Source organism: Physeter macrocephalus, chromosome 11 (assembly GCF_002837175.3).
Source record: "Physeter macrocephalus isolate SW-GA chromosome 11, ASM283717v5, whole genome shotgun sequence".
Classification (NCBI taxonomy): Eukaryota; Metazoa; Chordata; class Mammalia; order Artiodactyla; family Physeteridae; genus Physeter; species Physeter macrocephalus.
The window spans coordinates 75,230,687-75,253,908 of NC_041224.1; the positions used below are offsets into that span (position 1 = coordinate 75,230,687).

The 23,222-nt window shown below is 41.8% G+C and overlaps 1 protein-coding gene across 10 annotated transcripts in view; it reads left to right on the forward strand.

The window, feature by feature from the left end:
* The window catches only part of CERS3 (ceramide synthase 3), a 145,393-nt gene that overhangs the window by 82,478 nt on the left and 39,693 nt on the right, over positions 1 to 23,222 (forward strand). For all 10 annotated transcript variants that reach the window (XR_008618596.1, XR_008618597.1, XM_055088175.1 and 7 more), the window contains one exon: positions 1,375 to 1,528. Coding sequence is in view for 8 of the 10 variants with exons in the window: in XM_055088175.1 (XP_054944150.1) it covers positions 1,375 to 1,528 (154 nt within the window). In the remaining 2 variants the exon portion in view is untranslated. The remainder of the gene's footprint in view (positions 1 to 1,374; positions 1,529 to 23,222) is intronic.

The following is a 23,222-nucleotide window of genomic DNA, read 5'->3' on the forward strand; positions in this document are numbered from 1 at the left end:
TATACTTGCAGTGTGATACCCAACAATCCCAACCCTATGTATTTACCCTTGAGAAATGAAAACTTACGTGCACACAAAAACCTGTACATAAATATTTATAGCAGTTCTGTCCATAATTGTCAAAAACTGGAAATAATACAAATGTTCTGTAATGGGTACATCCACACAACGGAATGCAATTCAATAATTTAAAAAAAAAGGAGTGTGCTGTTGATACCCACAACTTGCATGAATCTCAAAGGCTCTATGCTGAGTGAAAGAAGGCAGTCTCAAAAGCTGATACATTGTATGATTCCATTTGTATGGCCTTCTTGACAAGACAAAATTAAAGGGATGAGAATAGATAAGGGGTTGCCGAGTGTTAGGCCTGGGGATGTGACTACAAAGGGACAGCACTGGTGTTTGGGGGATGATGGAACTGCTCTGTCTCCATATTGTGGTCGTAGTTACACAAATCTATGCACTATTATAATCTATGTATTATAATTCATAGAACTGCACACCCCAAAATAGTCAATTTTACTATATGTTAATTTAAAATTAAAATAAATATATGTAGGAAAAAATAGAAGATAACACACAAAAATTACAGTATTGTTTGTTTAAAATCATGATTTTATGGGCAACTTTCTTATTTTTCCAGTTTTATATGAATAAATTATTTTTATAATTAGAATAATATACTTACAAACAAACCTATCCAGGAACTCTAAAATCCTAGCAGTGTATGCAGTTTGGGAAGACAATTGTGCAATTGTGTCTGAAGGCACTGTGCATCCTGGTCACTGAGGGCAGTTCAAATTGTGTCCAGGAGTCTGTTTATGAAATTAATAAAGTATGCAATTCACTTTAGAAAGTGGAAGTAGAAGTAATAACAGAATTTTTGCTTCCTTAAAAAGTCTCTTTTATCCACAAAATTTACTCTTGTGGAATTCCTCACTCACTTTTTTTTTTTCCCTCATTCACTTTTGATGCCAAATAAATGAGATTGTGTCAGAAGGCAATAATAACCCCACATACACATGCATTATCTCGTGTTATCCAATCCTGAGAAGGTGAGTGGGGTTAGTGTTCGCTCATCTCTTTGCAGAGAGGAAACCGAGGTAGAGAAACATTGGAGTGTAGGCAGCGTGGCAATAAAAATTCCATTTGCTTTAACTTTTCTCCCAGGAGGCAGACTGTATTTTTTTGTGGCTTGCCAATAATGATATATAAGATAATATTATCATATTGTTTTCTCTTGAGACTTTCCTGGACATCATTAGGAATGAAATAAGTGTTGTATGCCTTGGGAGATAAAGTATTTGTTTTCTCACCGAAAATTCACAAGTACTTTGACTGTAATGAAATACTCTCATCTGTTTGGTTTTTCAGGATTTTGTATTGCACGCTGATTCTGCCTCTGCAGTACCTTGAGCCTTTCTTTTCATGCATCTTCCTCAACCTACAGCTCATGGTCCTGCAAGTTCTTAATCTTTACTGGGGTTACTTCATCCTGAAGATGCTCAAAAGATGTATATTCACGAAGGTAAGGGCTGTTCAAGTCTTATCGCTCTTAACAAATAGATTTCATTGCCAGATTGAAGGTGAGGCCCAGCTGGTGGAACATTCTACTTAATTTATAGTTAACCAGAATTTTTTTTCTTGATTTGATCTTTCTTGATAAAAGTTTCTCCAAACTATAGATTTTTCATTAAGTAGATTTCTAAGGTGTTCTTAAGAAATTGCTTTTATTAGAGGACAAGGGTTTTTTTTTGAAAATTTCTGTCCAAAAATTGAATGCTGCTTCTTAAAGAATGTCTTAATAAGTCTAAATTTGCTCCAGTTTGGGGCAAGCTTTATGGTGATAGTTGGATACTGTTTCAGATCCTTGGTTTGTTTACCTTTGCTGAACATCCAATTTGCACATAATGCTCTCCCCCTGAGCTTTCTCTTCCTCTCTGAAACTTTGTCCATCATTTGCCTATACTTTTTCTGAAAACATCTTATTCCCTAAGAAATTAATAATACATTTTAGACAATAGAAGGGGCTTTTCTGTTTGTTTTGTTTTGAATTCTAGTTTTTAATTTCAGAACAGGGGAGGAGAGGGCTTCAGAAATGAATAAGACATAATCACTGCCTTTGGGGAAACAGCCCACCATATAGTCGGGGAATATTCACCTACTAGCAACTTACGTATATTGTACAGAATGTCCTGTGCTGAAGAGAGGTCCCAAAAACTTGCTGAGAAAGACAAAAGAGAAATTAGGGGACCAGGGAAAGTTTCATTGAATAGATGGAATTTGACGGGAGTCTTTAAGGCACGTTAAAAAATAAAATAAAATCACAGCTCCTTCCTTGTCTGGAAATCATACATCCAAGAGAATTTTAATTAAGAATCTTTCAAGGTAAAAAGTTACAGCTGGCCCACTTTGGGGTGTTACCTAATCCATGTATAATACAGCATTGTGTCGTGACCAGAATGAGTGACTCATATGTTACAGGTATGCTGATAATTTACCAGATAAGCTCATTTTTTGATCAACTCTCTGATTAATTCATTTTCCTACTTTAGCAGTTGTGTCTCAAAGATCATTGAAGAGCTGACAAATGAAGTGGATGTGGCCATAATTGACCTCTAGATCTTCTAAATCTAGACAGAGGTATAGGAAATTGGACTACATCTGCATTAATCGCAAGCCAAATCCTGAAAGTTTTTTTACTTTTTTAAACTAAATTACTGACTTGAGCTTGTTTTCCTGAGAGTAGATTCTTTCCTTTAAAGCTGGAGTGCCAAAAAAAAAAATTTTTTTTCATTGAATGGTTCTAGTTTATTAATGTTCTAAATAGTTTTTCTATGATCTCTGCAAAAGTTATTTTATCCCTAAGTGGCAGATACAGTTGAAGTAACTGAGATAAACTTAAGAATTTGAGCAGTTAGACAATTTGCACATCCAGGGGTTGGACAGAAGGCAGGTCACTGAACTGAGCCTGCCCGACCTTTGGGTCCAGCCTTCCTGGAGCTCCTGTCCCTAGGCAGAAATGGTTCCCTTATTAACTGGTGAGTGACAGTAATTACAGGCTTGGAAGGGATCCAGGCAGAACAAAACTTGGAAACCAGAAAATACTCTTGTTTGGTTTCATCATGATTTTCATATTTCTGATCTCTAATGGGTTGTACCAAACCTGATAAAAACCCAGTGGGTTGGGGAGCTGTGGACAGGAATTCCTGATTTCTCATGCTGTACTTTGGAAAAGCTGTTTCCAATTGCAATTTGACAGCAGCAGCGGAGGCCCCCGCGGCCCTAATCCTTGCAGTCCGCATGACTTCAGCTGGCTTGCATGTGCACTGTGTTTTCCACAGCAGTGGCAAATCTGGCTGTGAAATCAGCTTCTTCCTCCAAAGCCATAAAGCCGACTTTTAAAGAATGCTGTTTGAAGGCATAGTTGCATTGCAAAGGGGAGGAGAGGGACAGAGGCAGGAGTTGAAATTTTTAGAGGAACAACTAACAAGTCAGTTTTCAATTCTATTTAATAAATATTTAGCATTTCATACACACCACAATTGTTACCAAGGTGACTAATTCTTGATATTTAAAAAATGGAATTGCAGAGGTTTGTAGGCCTCCAAAAAAATTTTTTTTTAATCCTATAACAGTGATAGAGAATTTGTCTTTTCAAGTTCTTTATGTCTGGCAGGGCCCTAATAAGTAATTTTGAATATGTAAATGAAAAAATAATTTGGATGGCAAGTTACAAAATAATTTATTAATCTGTTTATGGTCTCTGTGAATTTGCATGGTAGACTGAAAAGACAAAAGTGATTATTCTTAAAAACAGTGATTTTTTGAAGTATTCACATCTTATTTTCCCTAAACAATAATACTGTTGCATGCATATGATGAGTGAGGACCTTCTACCATTTGCTACCTTAAAATAACAATATCACTGTAATTTCAGGCCACTAACATATACACACCATAGTTAGCAGTCATCTTGCTGTTTGAGAACAAGAGTTGGCACTGAAACTTAACTGGTTCCTATAAAGTGGATGATTCTGTGATGAACTACCAGCCCGCACATCACATCCGGAAGTATGACGGGCTGACATATTCAACTTGTCATTCTCTTCGCAAACATGAGAAGTGCTTTCAGAGGAAATTAGAAGAAGCATAGCATGCTTTTGTTTAATATTACTTAAGAGAACTTGATCATCCTTAAGCTTTTATTTTCTTCTTTCTAAATATCATACTGAGTGCTGGCCAGCTCGAGCATGTTTCTGTGATATCTTAGACTGGTTCATCGCCAAGACGTGGAGGTGGAGCTGTAGCCTGCAGCCCTTACAGCCAGGCTGGAGAAGCCAGCCCCTTGGCCACTGGCCCCAGCCATCTGCTCTGGACAGGCAGTGTCTCTTAAGTTCACAGAATGACATTTACACATGCTGAGGAAACTGAGGCCTCAACCAAATTCACACGGTAATTGCATGGCAAAGCCCGAGTCTCTTAACTTGTAATACTTCACCTTTTCTAATTATTCAGGGAAGAAAATTAATAACCAGAAAATTAATTTAAAATACTTGTATGGAGTAAAAAATAGTGAGTACAGAAACAAATTGAGTAACCAAGATAGTAGATTAAAACACAGACAGATCCTTCAAGTTATTTTTGAACTTTTTAAAAGCATAAAAACAGTTTTGTAATTATTTTTTAAGTAATTTTTTATTTTTAATAATTTTTACTTCCTAGTGAAACATTTAGGATAATAGCTAAGACTACAGGCTCTGTGTAGATTCAAATCTTAGCTCTCCCATTTATGGCTGTGTGATTTTGGGCATATTATTTATATGTATTGCCTCAGTTTCCTCACCTGTAACATGGGGCTGATGATATTAGTGCCTCCCTTAGGAGGAGAAAGCCCTTAGAACAGCATCTGGCATCCAGTATGCACATGATAAACATTAGCTGCCATCATCACTGTCACTGTTACAATATACACGGGTTCCTTGGGCAGAGACCTTGTGAATTCCAAGTGGCCTGACAGTTTGCTTTCACTCAAGCTCTCTCTTCCATTTGCTTAAATAAGGCTGCAGCTGATGTCAGGGGTCAGAGTCCTAGACTTTCCACCAGTGGCTCTAATGACAGTTTCCTAAGCTGTCTTCTGCCAGTTGACTTTCATGACTCACATTCTAGATGGTACTTTTTGACACATTCTCTCAGATATCAGCATATTAGGGAAGAAATACAAAATCTGTAACTTCCAAGAAGACTTCAAGTCTCTTTTGTTAGTAGGCAATAGTGGATGTAGAAACTGCCATTTGCTGAACAAGACATTATAAAAATACCACAAAGGCTGACTACTGAGAATGTTAGAAAAATGCTATTGGTTTATATTTCCATATTTCTGGATATTTATATAGATTAACTAGATTAACAATCTATTCAAGAAACAACAGTGGAATTTGTAAAATTTGATAACAAAAATAACCTTGCAAAGTTGCTGGGCTCAAAGAATTTCACATTTGAATATTCTATACTACATGTTCAGCCCAGCCACAAAATAGAGAATCCCATAGGATTTTAGAGCTAGAAGAGACCACTGATTGTCTACCAGGACACCAGGATCCTCCTCACGGCCTTGCTACTGCAGCTTACCACTCATGTTCATGTAGATGGTAGTCTCTCTTGTATGGAGGAAGAGAGAGCTGAGTGAGGAAGGGGCGTGCCTTACCCGAGGTCACACAGGAGTGGGGATTCCTGAGGCCAATTCTGTGCTCTCTGCCTCCCCAGGAATAGTGTGCATCTGTGTGTGTGTGTGTTTAGTGTGGCTTACGCTTTGTTCCCACAAACTTCATGATCTTATCATAAACTTTGCTTGGTTACCTTACAAATAATCAATTAATTCCAGCTCTTCATAGAGGGTTCTCTTTAGAAAATGTCATTAAGGATATTCCCATTAGGGGATTTTCTGGCTTAAATCAGTCATAAACCTATTTTGTGGCTTTTTAAAAAATAAACCTGAAGTGTAGAGTTGTTTAAGGAAGTCAAAGTAGACTAGGCAACCATCTGAATGGTTCTCAGATAATAAAGAAAGGGAAAAAAAATGTATCATGAGTAAGAGCCAAGCCCTACAAGTAAACTGGCCTCTTCCCAGCTCCATGCCCCCAACGGAATTCCTGTTGCTTTGCCTTCGACTGGGAGGCCTCTGAAATAGACCCACAGATACAGCCAGGGCACCAAGGTGGTTGCTTGGGAGAAGACCCAACCTCACACTCACAATGGAGATGGAAGCGGCCCAGAACTGGAAGGAGGGGGTCACCTGCTGAAAGGGAAAATGGAGGCTCAGAGGGAGAAAGGGACTTCATAAGGCCGTGCAAATCAGGACTGGAACCCCCAGCAACCTTCTCAGTGAATACCTCTTTTCCACACCAGGATAACATTATGCAGGCATTTTCTTACACTGGCATGGTCATAAAACAAGATTTTATTTCAGTTGTCTTCAATCCACCCTCTCTTCCTTTGGAGGCATGGAAAGCAGCTGGGTGCCGGCAGCTGAGTGGGGCCTGTTCCCTCTAGGAGATTTCAGATGCTGGGTGTCTGTTTAAAAATGGCGGACCTGGGGCTTCCATGGTGGCACAGTGGTTAAGAATCTGCCTGCCAATGAAGGAGATACGGGTTTGAGCCCTGGTCCGGGAAGATCCCACATACTGCGGAGCAACTAAGCCCGTGCGCCACAACTGCTGAGCCTGCGCTCTAGAGCCCGTGCTCCGCAACAAGAGAAGCCACTGCGATGAGAAGCCCGCGCACCACAATGAAGAGTAGCTCCAGCTTGCCGCAACTAGAGAAAGCCCGCGCTTAACAACGAAGACCCAACACAGCCAAAAATAAACAAATAAATAAGTTTAAAAAAAATGGTGGATCTCCCTTCCCTGCAATTGCCCGTGAATTATGTAATTATACTACAGTGATTTTCCATACTTACTTTATCACATATTGGCTCCCTTTGCGTGTGCTCTTAACTTTTTTGTCTTACGTGTTTTCTAACAATGGTTTTCAAGATACTGTTCTTGGAGGTACTGGACTACTCAGGTCATTTGATGGACAAGAGGTTAACTGAAGCTGTTATAAAAGGAAGGGACTTGTTCAGGTGAGAGCTGTCCCATGAAGCATTTTTGAGGATAGCAATGGGTACTTAAATCCTGCCTTTCTTTCCTCTGTCCCAAATGTTGACCTGATGCTCCCCTGATGACCTGATGCTCCCCTGATGGTATTTCGCTGAAGCTGAAAAGGAGGGTGAGCTATGGGTGAAAAGTGAAGAGATAAAAGAAGCTCTGACATCTCTTGTACCCACGGTTTTAAAAATAATTTCACAAAATGCAATGGGTTTTTATATATTCCTGAAAGGAATGGATATTCTTCATTTTATTAGTAGAAAAACAGACACACAAGCACATGCACGTAAGCACACATACACACACAGATGTTGTATATGGAACTTGAGTTTCTGTTTCTGTATCAGCCTAGACAAGGGGACAAGCACAATTAATTCATGGCTTGTTAATAAATCTACGCATTCACACCAGTATGTGAAAGTTTTATTAATGGCCTCTTGGGGCAGAGAGATTGGTAAGAGCAGGTGTGGGGGGAGAGTGTGCTCTGGCCAACACTGTCCCTGTTTACCTCCCAGTTTTCTGTGGCTGCACCCCTCCCTGTGTGGGGCGAGGTCCCACCCCCTACTACAGAAGTCTCAGAAGGGAGCTTTATGTAACACAAAAGGAACCCTATTCCTGAAAACTCATTCTGTTTGTAGATATGGATAACATTAGTTCCTTTTTAAAACATTTTCATTTTGATTTATCATGTGGGCTTTAGCGCTTGAATGATTTATGATGCAGATGGCTTTATCTGAGTTCTGTTTTGGGGAATAACAAGCATGCCATCTGTGGAACTCTGACTCTCAGTGGGGCTGTTTTCTGCAAATGGTGTCTCCTTGCCACACGCGGCAGACTCAGGAAATCTTAAAGCGAGCAGCACTGGGCACGTACCCTCTTCCTGTGGCTCTGAAGCACGTTCTGCAGGCCTGCCCTGAGACCTGTCATTTCCTCAGTGTTGCTCGAAGCAGCTCGGGCCTGTAGGTATACTTCTGTAATGTTTTTGGTGTGAACCTGGAGACTGTAGTCAGATCTTCTAAGGGAATGGGATTGGCAGTTCTTACTCGTTGGCTGGGTTGGGACCTCTGACCTAGTCTCTGGAGCACCGCGCTGAGGCCTGGCCACAATGGGGACACAGTCTAAAGTCAGTACTGGTCCCACCCAGTAGCTACACCGGGTGGCTACTTACATCATGATTTGATAGAAGCCAATCAACCTCCCTGCACCCCTAACAATCAATTTACCCACTTCTCTGGGTGTGAGATGATGTGAAGAGTGTAGAGAAAGTCCAACCTCCTTGAGGCCCCAAGATCTTGGCTGTCCAGAAAATGAATAATGAGGGGAGGGTAAAACTCAGTGAATGCGTAGAAGAGACCTAATCAAACTTTGTCTACTTTCTGTAGCCATTATTTCTTCCCCATATCACTTGTGAGTATTTGTGTGTGTGTGCGCATGTGGATACACAGAAGGCTTTTAGGGGTTCTCTGGGATTCCACACCTGGGAGGGAGGGAAAGGAGCTGGACTGGGCACAGGGAGAAATGAAACTGTGATGCAATTGCTACAAAGGCCTCAGCCAACCCTACAGAGCACTCTAGAGCTGAGTGGCCCTGCAGAGATATCCCAGTTGAAGCAAAGGGGCCAGACCTCTGTACCCCAGCATCAGCCTGTTACTGGATGTGGGCTGCCCTGTGGAAAGGGGCATAACTCTGGTCAAGGGAGCTCCCTTCAGCCAAGGATAAGACCAGAGAAGGACACAGCTGGGAGCTCCAATAGCTGGGAAATTAGAGCTGTGGTCCTGAAGGGGTTTCTAGGCTGTGCATCATGGTGTCCACATGGCCTCCGATCTCTGCCTGCCCTACCCCGAACCTAACGCCAGCCCCCACAAAGAGGATTGCATTTACCCTCTGTAGGGTGGCAGACTACGGATCAAAGGGTATGGCTTCCCAAACACTGAGATGTGAGGCCTTGGAGAAGTTATTTATTTTCTCACCCTCTGTTTTCTTTCTTTCTTTGTTTTTTAATTGAATATTTACAATACTATATTAGCTTCAAGTGTACAACATAATGATTCAATATGTTTATAGATTATATTCCATTTATGGCTATATTTCCCCATGCTGTACAATATATCCTTGTTGCTTATTTATTTTCTACATAGTAGTTTGTGTCTCTTGATCCCATACCCCTATCTGCCCCTCCCCGCTCCCTTCTCTCCACTGGTAACCACTAGTTTGATCTCTGTATCTGTGAGTCCATTTCTGTTTTGTTATATACATTCATTTGTTTTATCTTTTAGATTCCACATGTAAATAATATAGAGTGTTTGTCTTTGTCTGACTTATTTCACTAAGCATAATACTCTTTAGGTCCATTCATGTTGTTGCAAATGGCAGAATTTCATTCTTTTTTAATGGCTGAGTAATATTCCATTGTATATATATATACCACATCTTCTTTATCCATTCTTCTGTTGATGAGCACTTACTTAGGTTGCTTCCATGTCTTGGCTGTTGTAAATAATGCTGCTATGAACATTGGGGTATGTGTATCTTTTTAAATTAGTGTGTTCATTTTCTTCTGATATATGATGGGAATTGCTGTGGGATTGCTGGGTCATATGGTAGTTGTATTTTCAGTGTTTTTGAGGAACCTCCATACTGTTTTCCATAGTGGTTGCACCAATTTACAATCCCACAAACATTGTACTAGGATTCTAAATGATAATCTTGCTGGGTAGAGTACACTAGTTTGCAAGGTTTCCCTTTCAGCACTTTAAATATATCATGCCACTCCCTTCTGGCCTGCTAAGTCACTGCAGAAAAATCAGCTGATAGCCTTATGGGGGTTCCCTTGTATATGACTCTTTGTTTTTTTCTTGTTGCCTTTAGAATTCTCGCTTTATCTCTAACTTTTGCCATTGTAATTGTGATATGTCTTGGTGTGGGTCTGTTTGGGTTCATTTTATTTGGTTCATCTTCTGTGTCTCTTGTACCTGGATATCTGTTTCCTTCTTCAGGTTTGGGAAGTTTTCAGCCACAATTTCATTAAATACATTTTCAACCCCCTTTTCTCTCTCTTCTCCTTCTGGGATACTTGATGATATCCCAGAGATCCCTTAAACTATTTCCACTAAGAAAAATAATTTTTTTCTTTTTGCTGTTCTGATTGTGTGATTTCCATTTTTCTATCTTCTAGATAACTTATGTGTTCTTCTGTATCTAGTCTGCTGTTCATTCCTTTTAGTGTGATTTTTACTTCAGTTATTGTATTCTTCAGTTCTGACTGGTTATTATTTTTTTATATAAATTTATTTATTTATTTATTTTTGGCTGCACTGGGTCTTCATTGCTGTGCACGGGCTTTCTCTAGTTGCGGCAAGCAGGGGCTACTCTTTGTTGTGGCGTGTGGGCTTCTCATTGCAGTGGCTTCTCTTGTTGCAGAGCACAGGCTCTAGGCATGCGGGCTTCAGTAGTTGCAGCACGCAGGCTCAGTAGTTGTGGCTCGTGGGCCCTAGAGCGCAGGCTCAGTAGTTGTGGTGCACAGGCTTAGTTGCTCTGCGGCATGTGGGATCTTCCTGGACAAGGGCTCGAACCCATGTCCCCTGCAATGGCAGGCGGATTCTTAACCACTGCACCACCAGGGAAGCCCTGACTGGTTATTTTTTATACTTTCTAGTTCCTTGTTAAAATTTCACTGTGTTCATCCGTTCTTTTCCCTGATTCAGTTAGCATTCTTATTACTAATGCTTTTAATTGTTTATCTAGTAAATTGTTTATTTCTGTTTCATTAGTGTTGTTTTTTTCAGGGGTTTTCTCTTGCTCTTTCAATTGAGACAAATTCCTCTGTCTTATTTTGCTTATCTTCCTCTCTCTATGAAATTAGGTGAAATAGTTACCTACTACAGTCTTGAAGGGATGTCCTTATGTGGGAGCATCCCTATATAGTCTGCATGTGTCCAGTGGCTTTGGTGGGAGAGTTGGATCTGGCATGAACACAAGTCATGTCTTTCCTCAGGGTGTACTGGCAGCTATCACCTTGGTAGGAGGTGGGCCTGGAGAAGGAAGGGCTAGGACCAAAGCCAGGTGTGAAGTAGGGCTTCCCCTCTGCTCAGTGGATGTCACCCCCGTATTGCGGGTGGGGTCATGTCCCAAGTTTCTGGAGCAGAAACCCTGAGGGTCAGGTGGAGCTGGCACAGCTCTTTTTAAGTGTGTGCTCTACACCCCTCCCAGCACTGGCATACTCAGCCCCAGGGGGGAGCAGTGCTGGAGCAAGAGGGGCTGGTGTGGGTATTCAGCGAGGGGCAGGGCAGGGGCTGTGGCAGTCTGGCTGCCATCAGAGATATAATCTGCCTCTGATGCACTGTCTCTGCAATCACCAGAAATGGCTGCCTGCTCCCTGCTCAGATGCCGCTTAGGGTTTGAGCTGCCACAGCATCTCACAGCTGAGCTTTTTCCTTGGTTGTGTCTGCCTATGTTCCCATGTGGAGTTACAATGCAAGGCAAACAGTGCTGGGGTGTTGGGTCAGCTCAGGCTGGGGTGCACACTGAGGTGGTCACGGGAGACCAGTCAGCCAGCCATGTGGTCTCAATCCACCCTTTCTGCCCTGCTTTGGGAGCAAGCAAGCATTCCCACACTCCTCATGAGCAGAGTCCAGGCTTCCCTCAGCCCTTCTGTTAGTACCACCAGCCCTCCAACCAGCCAAGGGGTCTCATCTTCCCTTTGTCGGACCCCAGAGCTGAGGCAGCCAATATGTGGCTCAAACTGCTCACTCCCCAGGGAGGATCTCCACCCATGTTATCTCCCTTTTCTCTGAGTCCCCTCCCAGGGGCACAGGTACCGACCCAATTGCTTCTTTTTCCTTCCTGCCCGATTTCGCATGTATCTTTCTTACAGCCTTTTTGTACAGGAGTCTTTCTGCCAGTTTTCAGTGAGAATTTTTCCACATGTAGGTATATTTTCAATGTGTTCATGGGGGGAGGCAAGTTCTGCATCCTCCTACTCTGCCATCTTGATTTGAGTCTCCACCCTCTGTTCTGTAATTCGAGTTGATAACTGCCTTACCTTCCTTACAGGGTTGTGGCAAGGATAAAATGCTATGATGTAAATGAAATCACTCTCTAAACTATGAGGTGTGGAGAAGTATGTGGTAGTGTCATAATCATGGAACCACACATTCCATGGTTTCTGAGTCAGTCTCAATCCCAGTTGTATTTTCCTGTTCCCCCTCATTCCCAAGACACTCATTTATCTCATGCTGTATATCCTTTTTGAGCTGCGGAAAATAGGTTACTGAACGCTAGCCCACCCACTGAGGCATTGAAACACTTTGCTGAGGTGCTTGGTGAGAAAACCTGCCACTTGCAGGTTTCTGGAATGGGAAGGGGTGAGTAGGTGGTCACTGCCCTATGAAGGGGTTTGGGGTCAGGCCAGGCCTTTCCAAGAGGTTTCAGAAAGCTGTTGGGAAGCAGGTGCTGGAGGTGGCAGATTTGGTGCCTCATCTGCTTGCTCTCATCACCAGTGGAGAAGGCGGTCCTCCTGGCTCCCAGTCTTCACACAGGTCCCGGCAGTGCTGACTGCCTCTCTTCCCCATGAGGGATGTGTTCCAGAGGCACCCTTGAAATCAGCAGGTCTGTCTCTGGCTCAGGGCTTCTCAGCAGTGAGCGGCACTAGAGACATCCTGGGCCAGATAGTTATTTGTTGTAGGGGGTGTCCTGTGCACTGTAGGATGTTTAGCAGCATCCCTGGCCTCTACTCAGCAGATGCTAGTAGCGCTCTCACCTACAGTTATGACAACCAAAAATGTCTCCAGATGTTGCCAGATGTTCCCAGGTAAAAATCTCCATGATTGGGAATCACCACCTATCTGCACATATATCCTTTTCCCCTTTCTGTAAAGTAAATCATATTTCCTTCCTCAAGCACAGAAACAGTATTGTTTATAGAAGTTTCAAAGGCTTTCATTGCCCTATTTATTTACTTACTCACTCCTGTCCTTTGTGCTATTGTTGTCATGCATTTAATTATATATAATAATATATAATGTTTATATTAAAATATAAATATATATAAATATTAATTATATATTATAAATTCCATATTATATTGCTTTTTTGCTTTAAACAATTAATTATTTTAAAAATTAAAAAAGTTTTAGGGGGCTTCCCTGGTGGCGCAGTGGTTGCGCGTCCGCCTGCCGATGCAGGGGAACCGGGTTCGCGCCGCGGTCTGGGAGGATCCCACGTGCCGCAGAGCGGCTGGGCCCGTGAGCCATGGCCGCTGGGCCTGCGCGTCCAGAGCCTGTGCTCCGCAACGGGAGAGGCCACAACAGGGGGAGGCCCGCATGCCACAAAAAAAAAAAAAAAAAAAAAAAGTTTTAATGTCTTTTATATTTCCCTACATGTATATCATTTCTGGCTCTCTTCATTCCTTTGTGTAAATGTGAGTATCTGTCTGGTATCATCTTTTTTTTTTTTTTTTTTTTTTTGCGGTACGCGGGCCTCTCACTGCTGTGGCCTCTCCCGTTGCGGAGCACAGGCTCCGGACGTGCAGGCTCAGCGGCCATGGCTCACGGGCCCAGCTGCTCCGCGGCACGTGGGATCTTCCTGGACCGGGGCACGTACCTGTGTCCCCTGCATCAGCAGGCAGACTCTCAACCACTGCGCCACCAGGGAAGCCCTGGTATCATCTTTTTTTCTGTTCTTTTTTCCCCACAAAGACACTCATTTCTTGTAGTGCAGGTCTGCTTGTGATTAATTATCTCAGCTTTTGTTTGTCTGAAAAAGTCTTTAATTTTTCCTTTTCTTTTTCTTTTTTCCCTTTTCTTTCACTACTTTGGAGATACTGCTGCATTGTCTTCTGGCTTACATACTTTCTGGTGAGAAGTTGCTATCTTATTATTTTTGTTACTCTAATGTGTCTTCTTCTGGCTGCTTTTGAGATTTTCTCTTTAATACTAATTTTCAGTGATTATGACATGTCTTGGTGTGCTTCTATACTTCGGGTTTGTTGAGCTTCTTGAATCTGTGGGGTTTATAATTTTCATCAAATTCAGATTTCAACAAAATTTTCAAAATTTCTTCTGTCTTTTCTTTTCTGTCTTCTTCTAGGACTTCAATTACCACTTTACTGGCCCACAAATCATTGATGTTCTATTCATTTTCAGTCTTTTTATTTCTGATCAGTTTCATTTTGAATATTTTCTATTGCTACATCTGCAATTTTTTTTTATCTTTTCTTTTACTGTGTCTAATCCACAGTTAAGCCTATCTAGTGTGTTTTAAAATTTCAGATATTGTATTTCTCATCTCTATAAATTACATTTGGTCTTTTTATATCTTCCATTTCTTTCATTATATTCATGTTTTTCTCTACCTCCTTGAATATATGGGGCTTATTTATTTATTTATGGCTGCATTGGGTCTTTGCCGCTGTGTGCAGGCCTTCTCCAGCTGTGGTGAGTGGGGGCTACTCTTCATTTTGGTGCACGGGCTTTTCATTGTGGTGACCTCTCCTGTTGTGGAGCATGGACTCTAGGTGCGTGGGCTTCAATAGTTGCGGCACGCGGGGTCAGTAGTTGTGGCTCGCCGGCTCTAGAGTGCAGGCTCAGCAGTTATGGCTCACAGACTTAGTTGCTCTGCAGCATGCGGGATCTTCCTGGACCAGGGATTGAACCTGTGTCCCCTGCATTGGGAGGTGGAATCTTAACCACTGCACCACCAGGGAAGTCCCTGGAGCATACTTATAATAATTATGTTAGCATCTTTGTTTGCTAATTCTGTCATCTCTGATAGTTCTGGGTCTGTTTCTATTGAATTTTCTCTGAGTTATGTGACATTTTCCAGCTTCTTTGCAAACCTGGTAATTTTTGATTGGATGCCAGACATTTTGAATTTACTATGTTAGATGCTGGATATTGTTGTATTCTTTCAAATAGTGCTTTTTTTTTTTTATGTGGTAAAACTAGTGTATTTTGGTTTTGTATGAAGTTAACTTACTTGTAATAAGTTTGATCCTTTCAAAGCCTGCTTTTAAGCTTTGTGAAAATGAGAGTAGAATAGCCTTTAGTCTTTGGCTGTTAAGTGGAGTTCTTCATAGTATTCTCTTTGCTGCCCATATACTAAGAGTTCTTTCTACTCTGGCTGGTGAGAAGACTACAAATGGCCAAGCCAATGTGGGTTCCAGGGGTTGTTTTGCCAACTCCTTTCCGGTAGTTCTTGGCCTGGCCTCCAGTAGTTTCCTCATACGCATGCACAGATCAGTACTCAGCTAAAGACTGAAAGGGACCCCACTGCAGATCTCTGGAGCTCACTCTCTGTGTAACTCCTTTTTTACCAGCATTCTGCCCCATAAATTCTAGCTTCCTTGGCTTTGGTGAACTCTCTGTTTCCTCAACTCACTGGCACCACTGGGCTCTGTTTGGGGTCTTTGCTGTGCTTCAACTTAGAAGCTTCCTCCAGGCAGTAACTGGGGCAGTTGAAGGGCTTCCCTTCTTCATTTTCCTTTTCTTAGGAATCACAGTCCCAAGCAACTTATTGAACAGTGTCTAAAAATTATTGTTTCATATATTTTATCCAGTTTTCTGTTTGTTTAACATGATAGAATAATCTATTCCCTATTTTTCCATAATAGCCAAAAGCAGAAGTCACAGTATTTTATTTTCTAAATAACAATACTTAATATGCTTCCTGAGATGTCCTGTTTTATTTTTCAAACAAGTACAACTGTTTGGTGATTCCTTCTTTTTTTCCTGATTTTTCTCTCTAGGTCAGTGCTGTCCAATTAAAATATAATGTGAGCCACACACATACATAATGTTAGGTTATCTAGTAGTATCATTTTAAAAATAATAAGAGGGGCATCCCTGGTGGCGAAGTGGTTGCGCGTCCGCCTGCCGATGCAGGGGAACCGGGTTCGCGCCCCGGTCTGGGAGGATCCCACATGCCGCGGAGTGGCTGGGCCCATGAGCCATGGCCGCTGGGCCTGTGCGTCCAGAGCCTGTGCTCCGCAACGGGAGAGGCCGCAACAGAGGGAGGCCCGCATACCACAAAAAAAATAAAATAAAAAGTAAATAAAAAATAAATAAGAAATTTTAAAAAAATAAAAATAATAAGAAACAGGTGAAAGTAATTTAATAATATATTCCTTGAAATTCAGTGTATATTTTACACTTACAGCATCTCTCAATTTGGACTGACCGCATTTCAGAAGGCACACGTGGTGAATGGCACTACATTGGGTGTTACAGCTCCTAGCTCTAGACTAGCAATTCTGCTTCTCAACCACCGCATATAGGACAGGTGGCAGGATATGTTCTCATGTGTGATTTGTTCTCATGGGGTCCCTGGTGGTGTATTCAAATGTAACATGCTGGCTGTACCTACTACCCTTTCTTTCCACTCAAGAAAACTTTCCAGTTTGTGAGCAAGGGAGGAAGATACTATTCTTGGGATCTTTTTTTTTTTTTTAAGCCAATTCTTTGTCTTGTTTTTCTTTCTTTTCTGCAGGTGCCTTACTTTTTTAATCCTATTTCCTTCTTTCCCTTCACTGCTCATCTCCAGGTACCACTCTTCTCTGTATACCTGGTCCTCCCCCACAAGCTCTGCTTCTCCGAGGCTGACACTTGTATCTTGTACACCTTGGGGCCCCTTCTCTTTAGCAAGGGCTATGAACTTCCAGGTCATTTATGGCTTTACTTTCTGTTTCTGGGGGGGATTTTGTCTGTGCTTATTCTAAGTCCTATACTCCCAGGCTGCTTGTTTTTCTAACCTCCTCTTCCCCCCACTCTCCCAGCCACACACTAGAGGGCTGTGGGAGCTAACTGGAATTTGTAAATTTTTTCTTTTTTATCCAGATTCTCCTTTAAATCAGCACCAGTTTCTAGATATGGTCTGACTAATACAAAGTCAAGCAGTTCTGATGTCTCTTTCTTTGAAAACTATGCTGCCATCAATGCATCCTAGTTTTGCTTTGAGTTGCTGGTAGTTCACATTAGGTTGTTAATTCATATTGAGCTTGAAATTGATTAAAACCTCTAAGTCTTTTTCACATCAGCCAAGCCACATTTCTGCTCAGGATTGTACGTTGATTGTGACTTTTGTGGAAGTTGTATTCCTTCTTGTTAAACTTCATTTTGCTTGACCAGCTTATCATTTGAGCCTTTTGTTTAAGAATGGGAAAGCATGACATTTGGTGATGGGTGCTTAAACGTTTCAGAAGACCTTTTGTCTAAAAGGCCTATTAAAGGAATTCAGGATTATTCTATATAATCTAGTTCATGAAAAAGAGTCATTTTTTGGCTTGATATATATTTTAATCAGGAGAGGATTGTAATCATATTTAAGACTAATGAAGAATAAGGTATTATTCTGGATCTCACACCCAAAAGAAGATCTCCCAGGATTTCCACTTTTCGTTTCAGTTCAGCTCGTTACATACTGGCTATGTTAACTATAGCTTCACTAGAATGACCTGTAGAGCCTTAAAAAAAATACTCACAGCCAGGTTCTAATTCAGACCAATTAAATCAGAATCTATGGGGACTAGACCCAGACACTGGGGTTTTTGACAGTCCTCTTCTTCCCCCAACATAAGTGATTCTACTCTGCCTCTCAGTTTGGGAGCCACTAGATCAAGTGGAGAAACCCAGCTGTGTGTGTGCATGTGCGTGTGCATGTCTGTGTGTGTGTGTGTGTGTGTGTGTGTGTGTGTGTGTGTATGTGTCCTCTCCACTCTGCACAAGTGTCCATGGACATTCCTCCAATTGCTGCGTCTGCTTTCTAAAAAGCAGAGATGGCTGCACTCTTCCCCACATCTGTAGAGTTTGCTGATATGACCTCAGCAAATACTCCCATCATGCAGATTTTAACAAGAGCAGTAGACTTCATGTTACATAGGCGTTCTATGCTGAAAAATCATTATAAATAAAAAGTCAGACTGTTGAAACAGGCACCAAGCACTTTGAGATTTTTTACTTTGTAGAAAACCAGAATTCTCTAAATAGTACATTTTTCTGGAGAATTAAAGACATGAGTCATTACATAAAGTGAGACATACTGGTAATTTTATATTGCCTTTCTGGACTAAAAAGACTCATGACATACAGAGTCAAGAAAGTCAAAATTGTTTGCAATCATGGGATTTTAAAATGTGAAAGATCCTTAGGCAACCCTCTGCTTCAGCTTCTTTCTACAGAGAGCAGCAATCTAGAGAGGGTCTGTGGCCTAAGCACCCACCTGCTGACTGCAGTGTGGTACCTGACTGTCTGCTGAGGCATCACCAGAGCTGGGTGACATGCAGCCTTTCAAGCCCCACTAGATACTTTCTGAATGAGAATCTGTATTTTATCAAGAAACTTAGGTGATTCATATGCACATTAAAGTTTGAAAAGCACTGGTCTAGAAATTTCATATTACAGATAACTGATAGGAAATGTCCATGTGTAGCCAAGTTTCAAAGAATCCAATTTAAATTTAATGCAGCTCCTTTGAGGAGAAAAAATGGGGAAAACTGTTTTTTCCTGTGACCTTGTCAACTTGGATAATAAGAACTAATATAACAAAAAGGAATGTATTTTGACAGTAGTTCAGAAAATTAAACTCTTTGACTGAATGCACTTTCTTTTTCATACAGTTAAAGCTAAAATTTTCTTTCAAAACAGCATAAAGTACTTATTATATTGTCCTTTGTTTCATTGCCAACTGTGGATTTAGATGTGGAGCCATTCAAAAAGCAGTGGGACATTATGAGTCATTCACGACCTCCTGGGCTTTTGACATTACTGTAAAGCCACAGATTCCCTAGCACAGAGTTTAGTTAAGGCATTTCAAAAGCACAGCTCTGCAATTTTATTGAAGCCATGGTTGCAGATGTCATTCCCAGAGTGTATGGAAGTGCTGTGGCAGAGATTATTCGTAATTTTATCCTATTAGCATATTTTTTCTCATTGTCAAAGTTTATTTTGTTTGGTAATCCTTGCAATAATTTTTGAGGACTGCAGACCAGGGCCAGCTACTTACTTTCACTAATAGGCAAATCACGATTAATTCATAAAAGTATATATATTCTGGAATCTAAAAATATAAGAAAAATTACACAAAAAATAAAACTAAAAGCATAGACATGATCAGGGCTTGACTTTAAATTTATTGTGCTCACTTTTTTTTTGGTGGATATGAAAGTGGTAAGTTGTGTATTAATTGAGTGATGCTGGTTGTGTTACACACATAATCCAGTGTAGGGGGGTGGCTGTGGATGGGAATATGTTCTCATAAGATATGCAGGATAGTGAAGGGTTTTGGTGCCATGTCATATGAGGATAAACTGAAGAAAATAAGAATATTTAGCTTGAAGAGAGGTTAACTTCAGCATTTGAAGGAAGTACACAGACCCCTTTTGGATAAGGAGGCAGATCTTAGCACCATATGAAAAAAGAAGCAGGTAATGAATTACTGGAAAAGTACAAGCAGGAGAATGTACATCTTTTGCTCTGGTTGTTAAGAAAGGCATATCAGCATCAAGTAGAAATTAGAGGGCTTCCCTGGTGGCGCAGTGGTTGAGAGTCTGCCTGCCGATGCAGGGGACACGGGTTCGTGCCCCGGTCTGGGAAGATCCCACATGCCGCGGAGCGGCTGGGCCCGTGAGCCATGGCCGCTGAGCCTGCGCGTCCGGAGCCTGTGCTCCGCAACGGGAGAGGCCACTCCGGAGCCTGAGCTCCGCAACGGGATAGGCGACAACACTGAGGGGCCCGGTACCGGGAAAAAAAAAAAAAAAAAAAGAGATTAGATGAGTTTAAAAGTCCTTCCACACCTGGAGGCCTTTGGGTACCATTCTTTCTTATGTAATTGCCTCTCTACATCTCAAATGCTACCACTCCAATCCAAGCCACTGGCATTTCTCTCCTGGTCTATGACCACAGCCTCCTAAGTGCTCCACCTTTGACCACCCTGGATTCTTTCCAACTGTTTCCATACAGCAACAGAGAACACTGTTATATATAAACCAGTTTCCACAGAAAGCAGATTTCTGAGGATAGGCACCTTGTCTTTTTTTGTCACATATATTCCCAATACTTCAAACAGTGCTACACAGCGGCTTCCATTTGGACTTAGAAGTAACTTGGAACTTTTTACCATGACCTATTAAATCTGTAATCTGGTCCATGCTTACTCCCTGACCTCATCTTAGGTCATGCTCCATCTTTCTTACCATGTTTTAGCTGCACTGGCCTTTCTGATCCCTGAGCATGCCATTCATCTCAGGGCCTTTGTACATACTGTGTCTTCTTGAAATGCCTACCCCATCTTCCCTGACCATTCCTCCTTAACCTTCAGATTACAACCTTTGAGTTCCATTTCCTTAGCAAAGCCTTCCTTCCTTCCCATCCATCTAAGTGAGATCCCCAATTTACATATCGTGGTATTCTCTGCTTCCTAACACTTACAAACGTGTGGTTGCATATTGTTATGTGTTTGATACCTTAGGGTTTGGCTCTTTCAATAGAGTGTAAGTTATTTGAAAACAGAAACCATTATATCCCCAAAGTCTTACACAATGCACAGGGGCTCAGGAAATATTTTTTGAATCAGTGGTTCTCACCAGGGGTGGTTTTGCTCCCCGCCTTGCCCCCTGGGACATTTGGTAGTCTCTGGAGACAGTTTTGGTGGTCACAACTGGCATCTAGTGCACAGAGACCAGGAATACTTACTACTAGCCCTTCTACACTGGGCAGAACAGTCCCCACAGAATAAACTGGCTGAGATCCCTGGAATAAATAAGTAAACTCCTCTCTCTTTTGGTTGATTTCACTTTGTGGCTGGTGTTGATCTCAAATTATTCCTTGCTTTCCCACCTGGCAGTTTCATCCTATACAGAGAGAAGTTAGGTTTATGCAAGAACAGCCAAACACACTATTTCTTGAGGAGCCAAGCTCTCCCTAATTATGTTTAGCATTTCTTCAGGTGTTGGCAATTTAAAATTACTCAAGTGATAATCACAAATGGCTGCCAGCCAGTTCCTTTAGAAATAAGACACCTGCATTTGGAAAGTTTTGATGGATTGAGAGAATGAGACTGTAGCTAATTGTTCAGGTGTAACTGAGAGAAAATTATGACTTTGATGGCACTACACCTTTCTGTTCCTGCATGGCTTTGTACAGTGTGGGTTGGGAAGAGCATTGCGGGTGAGGCAGTGTGGACTGTGCCGAACACTCGTTCCTCATTCATTCTAATTCACTTAGTGACCAGTTCTCTCTCCTTACTTTTCACCTCTTTAACCTCGCTGAATGTTTGGTCTAAGCCAGCAGAGCCTTTCATGTCCTGGAGGCAGCCAGTTCTCACCTCCTGCCCTGCACACACACCTTTCTCTCCCAGGGGCTGCAAGGCTTCTCATCTTTAGTTCAAGCCTCTGTATTTATGAGGAAGTCTTCTAAGGTTGCTACTTAAGGAAACATTTCATTCAGCTCTGTAGTCAGTCTAGGACACTGCTTCCCAGCTTCCTCACCTCAGGCATGGAAGAAATTGGTATTTGTACAGCACACTCGGGGAAACTGACAGGACTACCCAAAGCAGGAGCAGACTCTGCTAGTTGCCCCGAGGCCTGAGAGAATCAATATCTCAGCATATCTTTTAACTCTTTCCTGGCATATCAGTTGGGAAACACTGGTGTAGAAAAGCCCCACTATACTATGGCTGCTCAGCTATGAGCCAGTTATGTATTTCCTTTTGAAAGTTGGCTGGTGGATTGGAGTTGTCTAAAAGCAAATCATATTTCTCTATCCCTAGAGAGAGGCAGGCATGATATTTTTAAATTTTCCTTATTCAGAAATCTTGCCAACAACAGTAGTCTGGCTCCTCTGAGCTGTGGAAGCAGCACTGTCCGGCAGGAGCTGTCTGCAGTGGCCATCGCAAGTCTTGCAAGGCAGTACTGCAGGGCACTGTAGGTCAGCAGGGATCTTTCAGGACCCAAACCTGTGTGGCTGCATCTCAGAGGGCCAGCTGTGCTGCCCAGCTCAGCTGACTGCCATGACCTCAGACTCTGAGGTCCTAGGCAGGGACTCGCCAACAGAACAGTTCAGCTCAGAGTTTGGATGTGACCACAGATATTAGATGTAACTTGGAAACCACTAAGACAGGAGCTTAGGGATCTGTGTCAAAGAGTCCCTCTGAGTGCAATAAGCTGGGAAACAAGATCTCCCATAAAGGGCAGGACTGAAGATGACCTGGCAGTTTTGCCTGGAGCAGCTGTGTGGATGGTAGTGCCATGTGCTGAAATACGAAGGCCAGAGAAGGTGGTGTAAACAGAGCCTCGAGTCTGACAAGGCCTTAGGCAGCTGAGAGGAGATGGTCTGAAGCCTGGAAGAAAGGTCCACGCTGGGATACAAATTTGGGATCACCTGCATTCAGATGGGATTTAAGATTCCCATCTTGTGGTATTAGATTCATTCATTCACTTGCTCATCAAATGTACACTTGAGTGCTTGCTGAGTGCTGGATGACATCACCTAAGAGAAACTAGAGGAGGAAGGTGGCACATTCTGGTATATTCCACCCCATCCTCTCTCCCTCCCTCTGTAGAAGGGAAGCTGATGTCCTTCCACCCATGCTTTTATATGCTTATTATGTTTGGATATAGCCACAATTAAAGCATTGCTTTTTGTTTTTAAACTTTACATAAATGGTATGATTTAGTTTATATAATTGTACAACTTGTTTTCTTCACTCATTATGACATTTTTCATATTGACAAATATTACTGTGGACCAGTGTACTTACCTCCTGTATAGTATCCATCACAGAATAGTCCACAGTCTACATATCCTCCTGTTCACATCTTTATATATGTCTCTTGGTGGCACATATGGGAGTTTCTCTTTCAGTAGAATTCCTGAGTCAAGTTTACCAGATGCTGCCAAACAATTTGTCAAAGTATATGGGAGTCTCTCTTGCCCCACATCCTCACCAACTTTCGGCACCATCAAACATTTTAATATTTACCAGTTTGATGAATAAGAGATTTTATCTCATTTTAATTTGCATTACTAAGCTTGAGCATTTTGTATAGTTTATTAGTCAATAGTTGTCTCATCTGTGAATCATCTG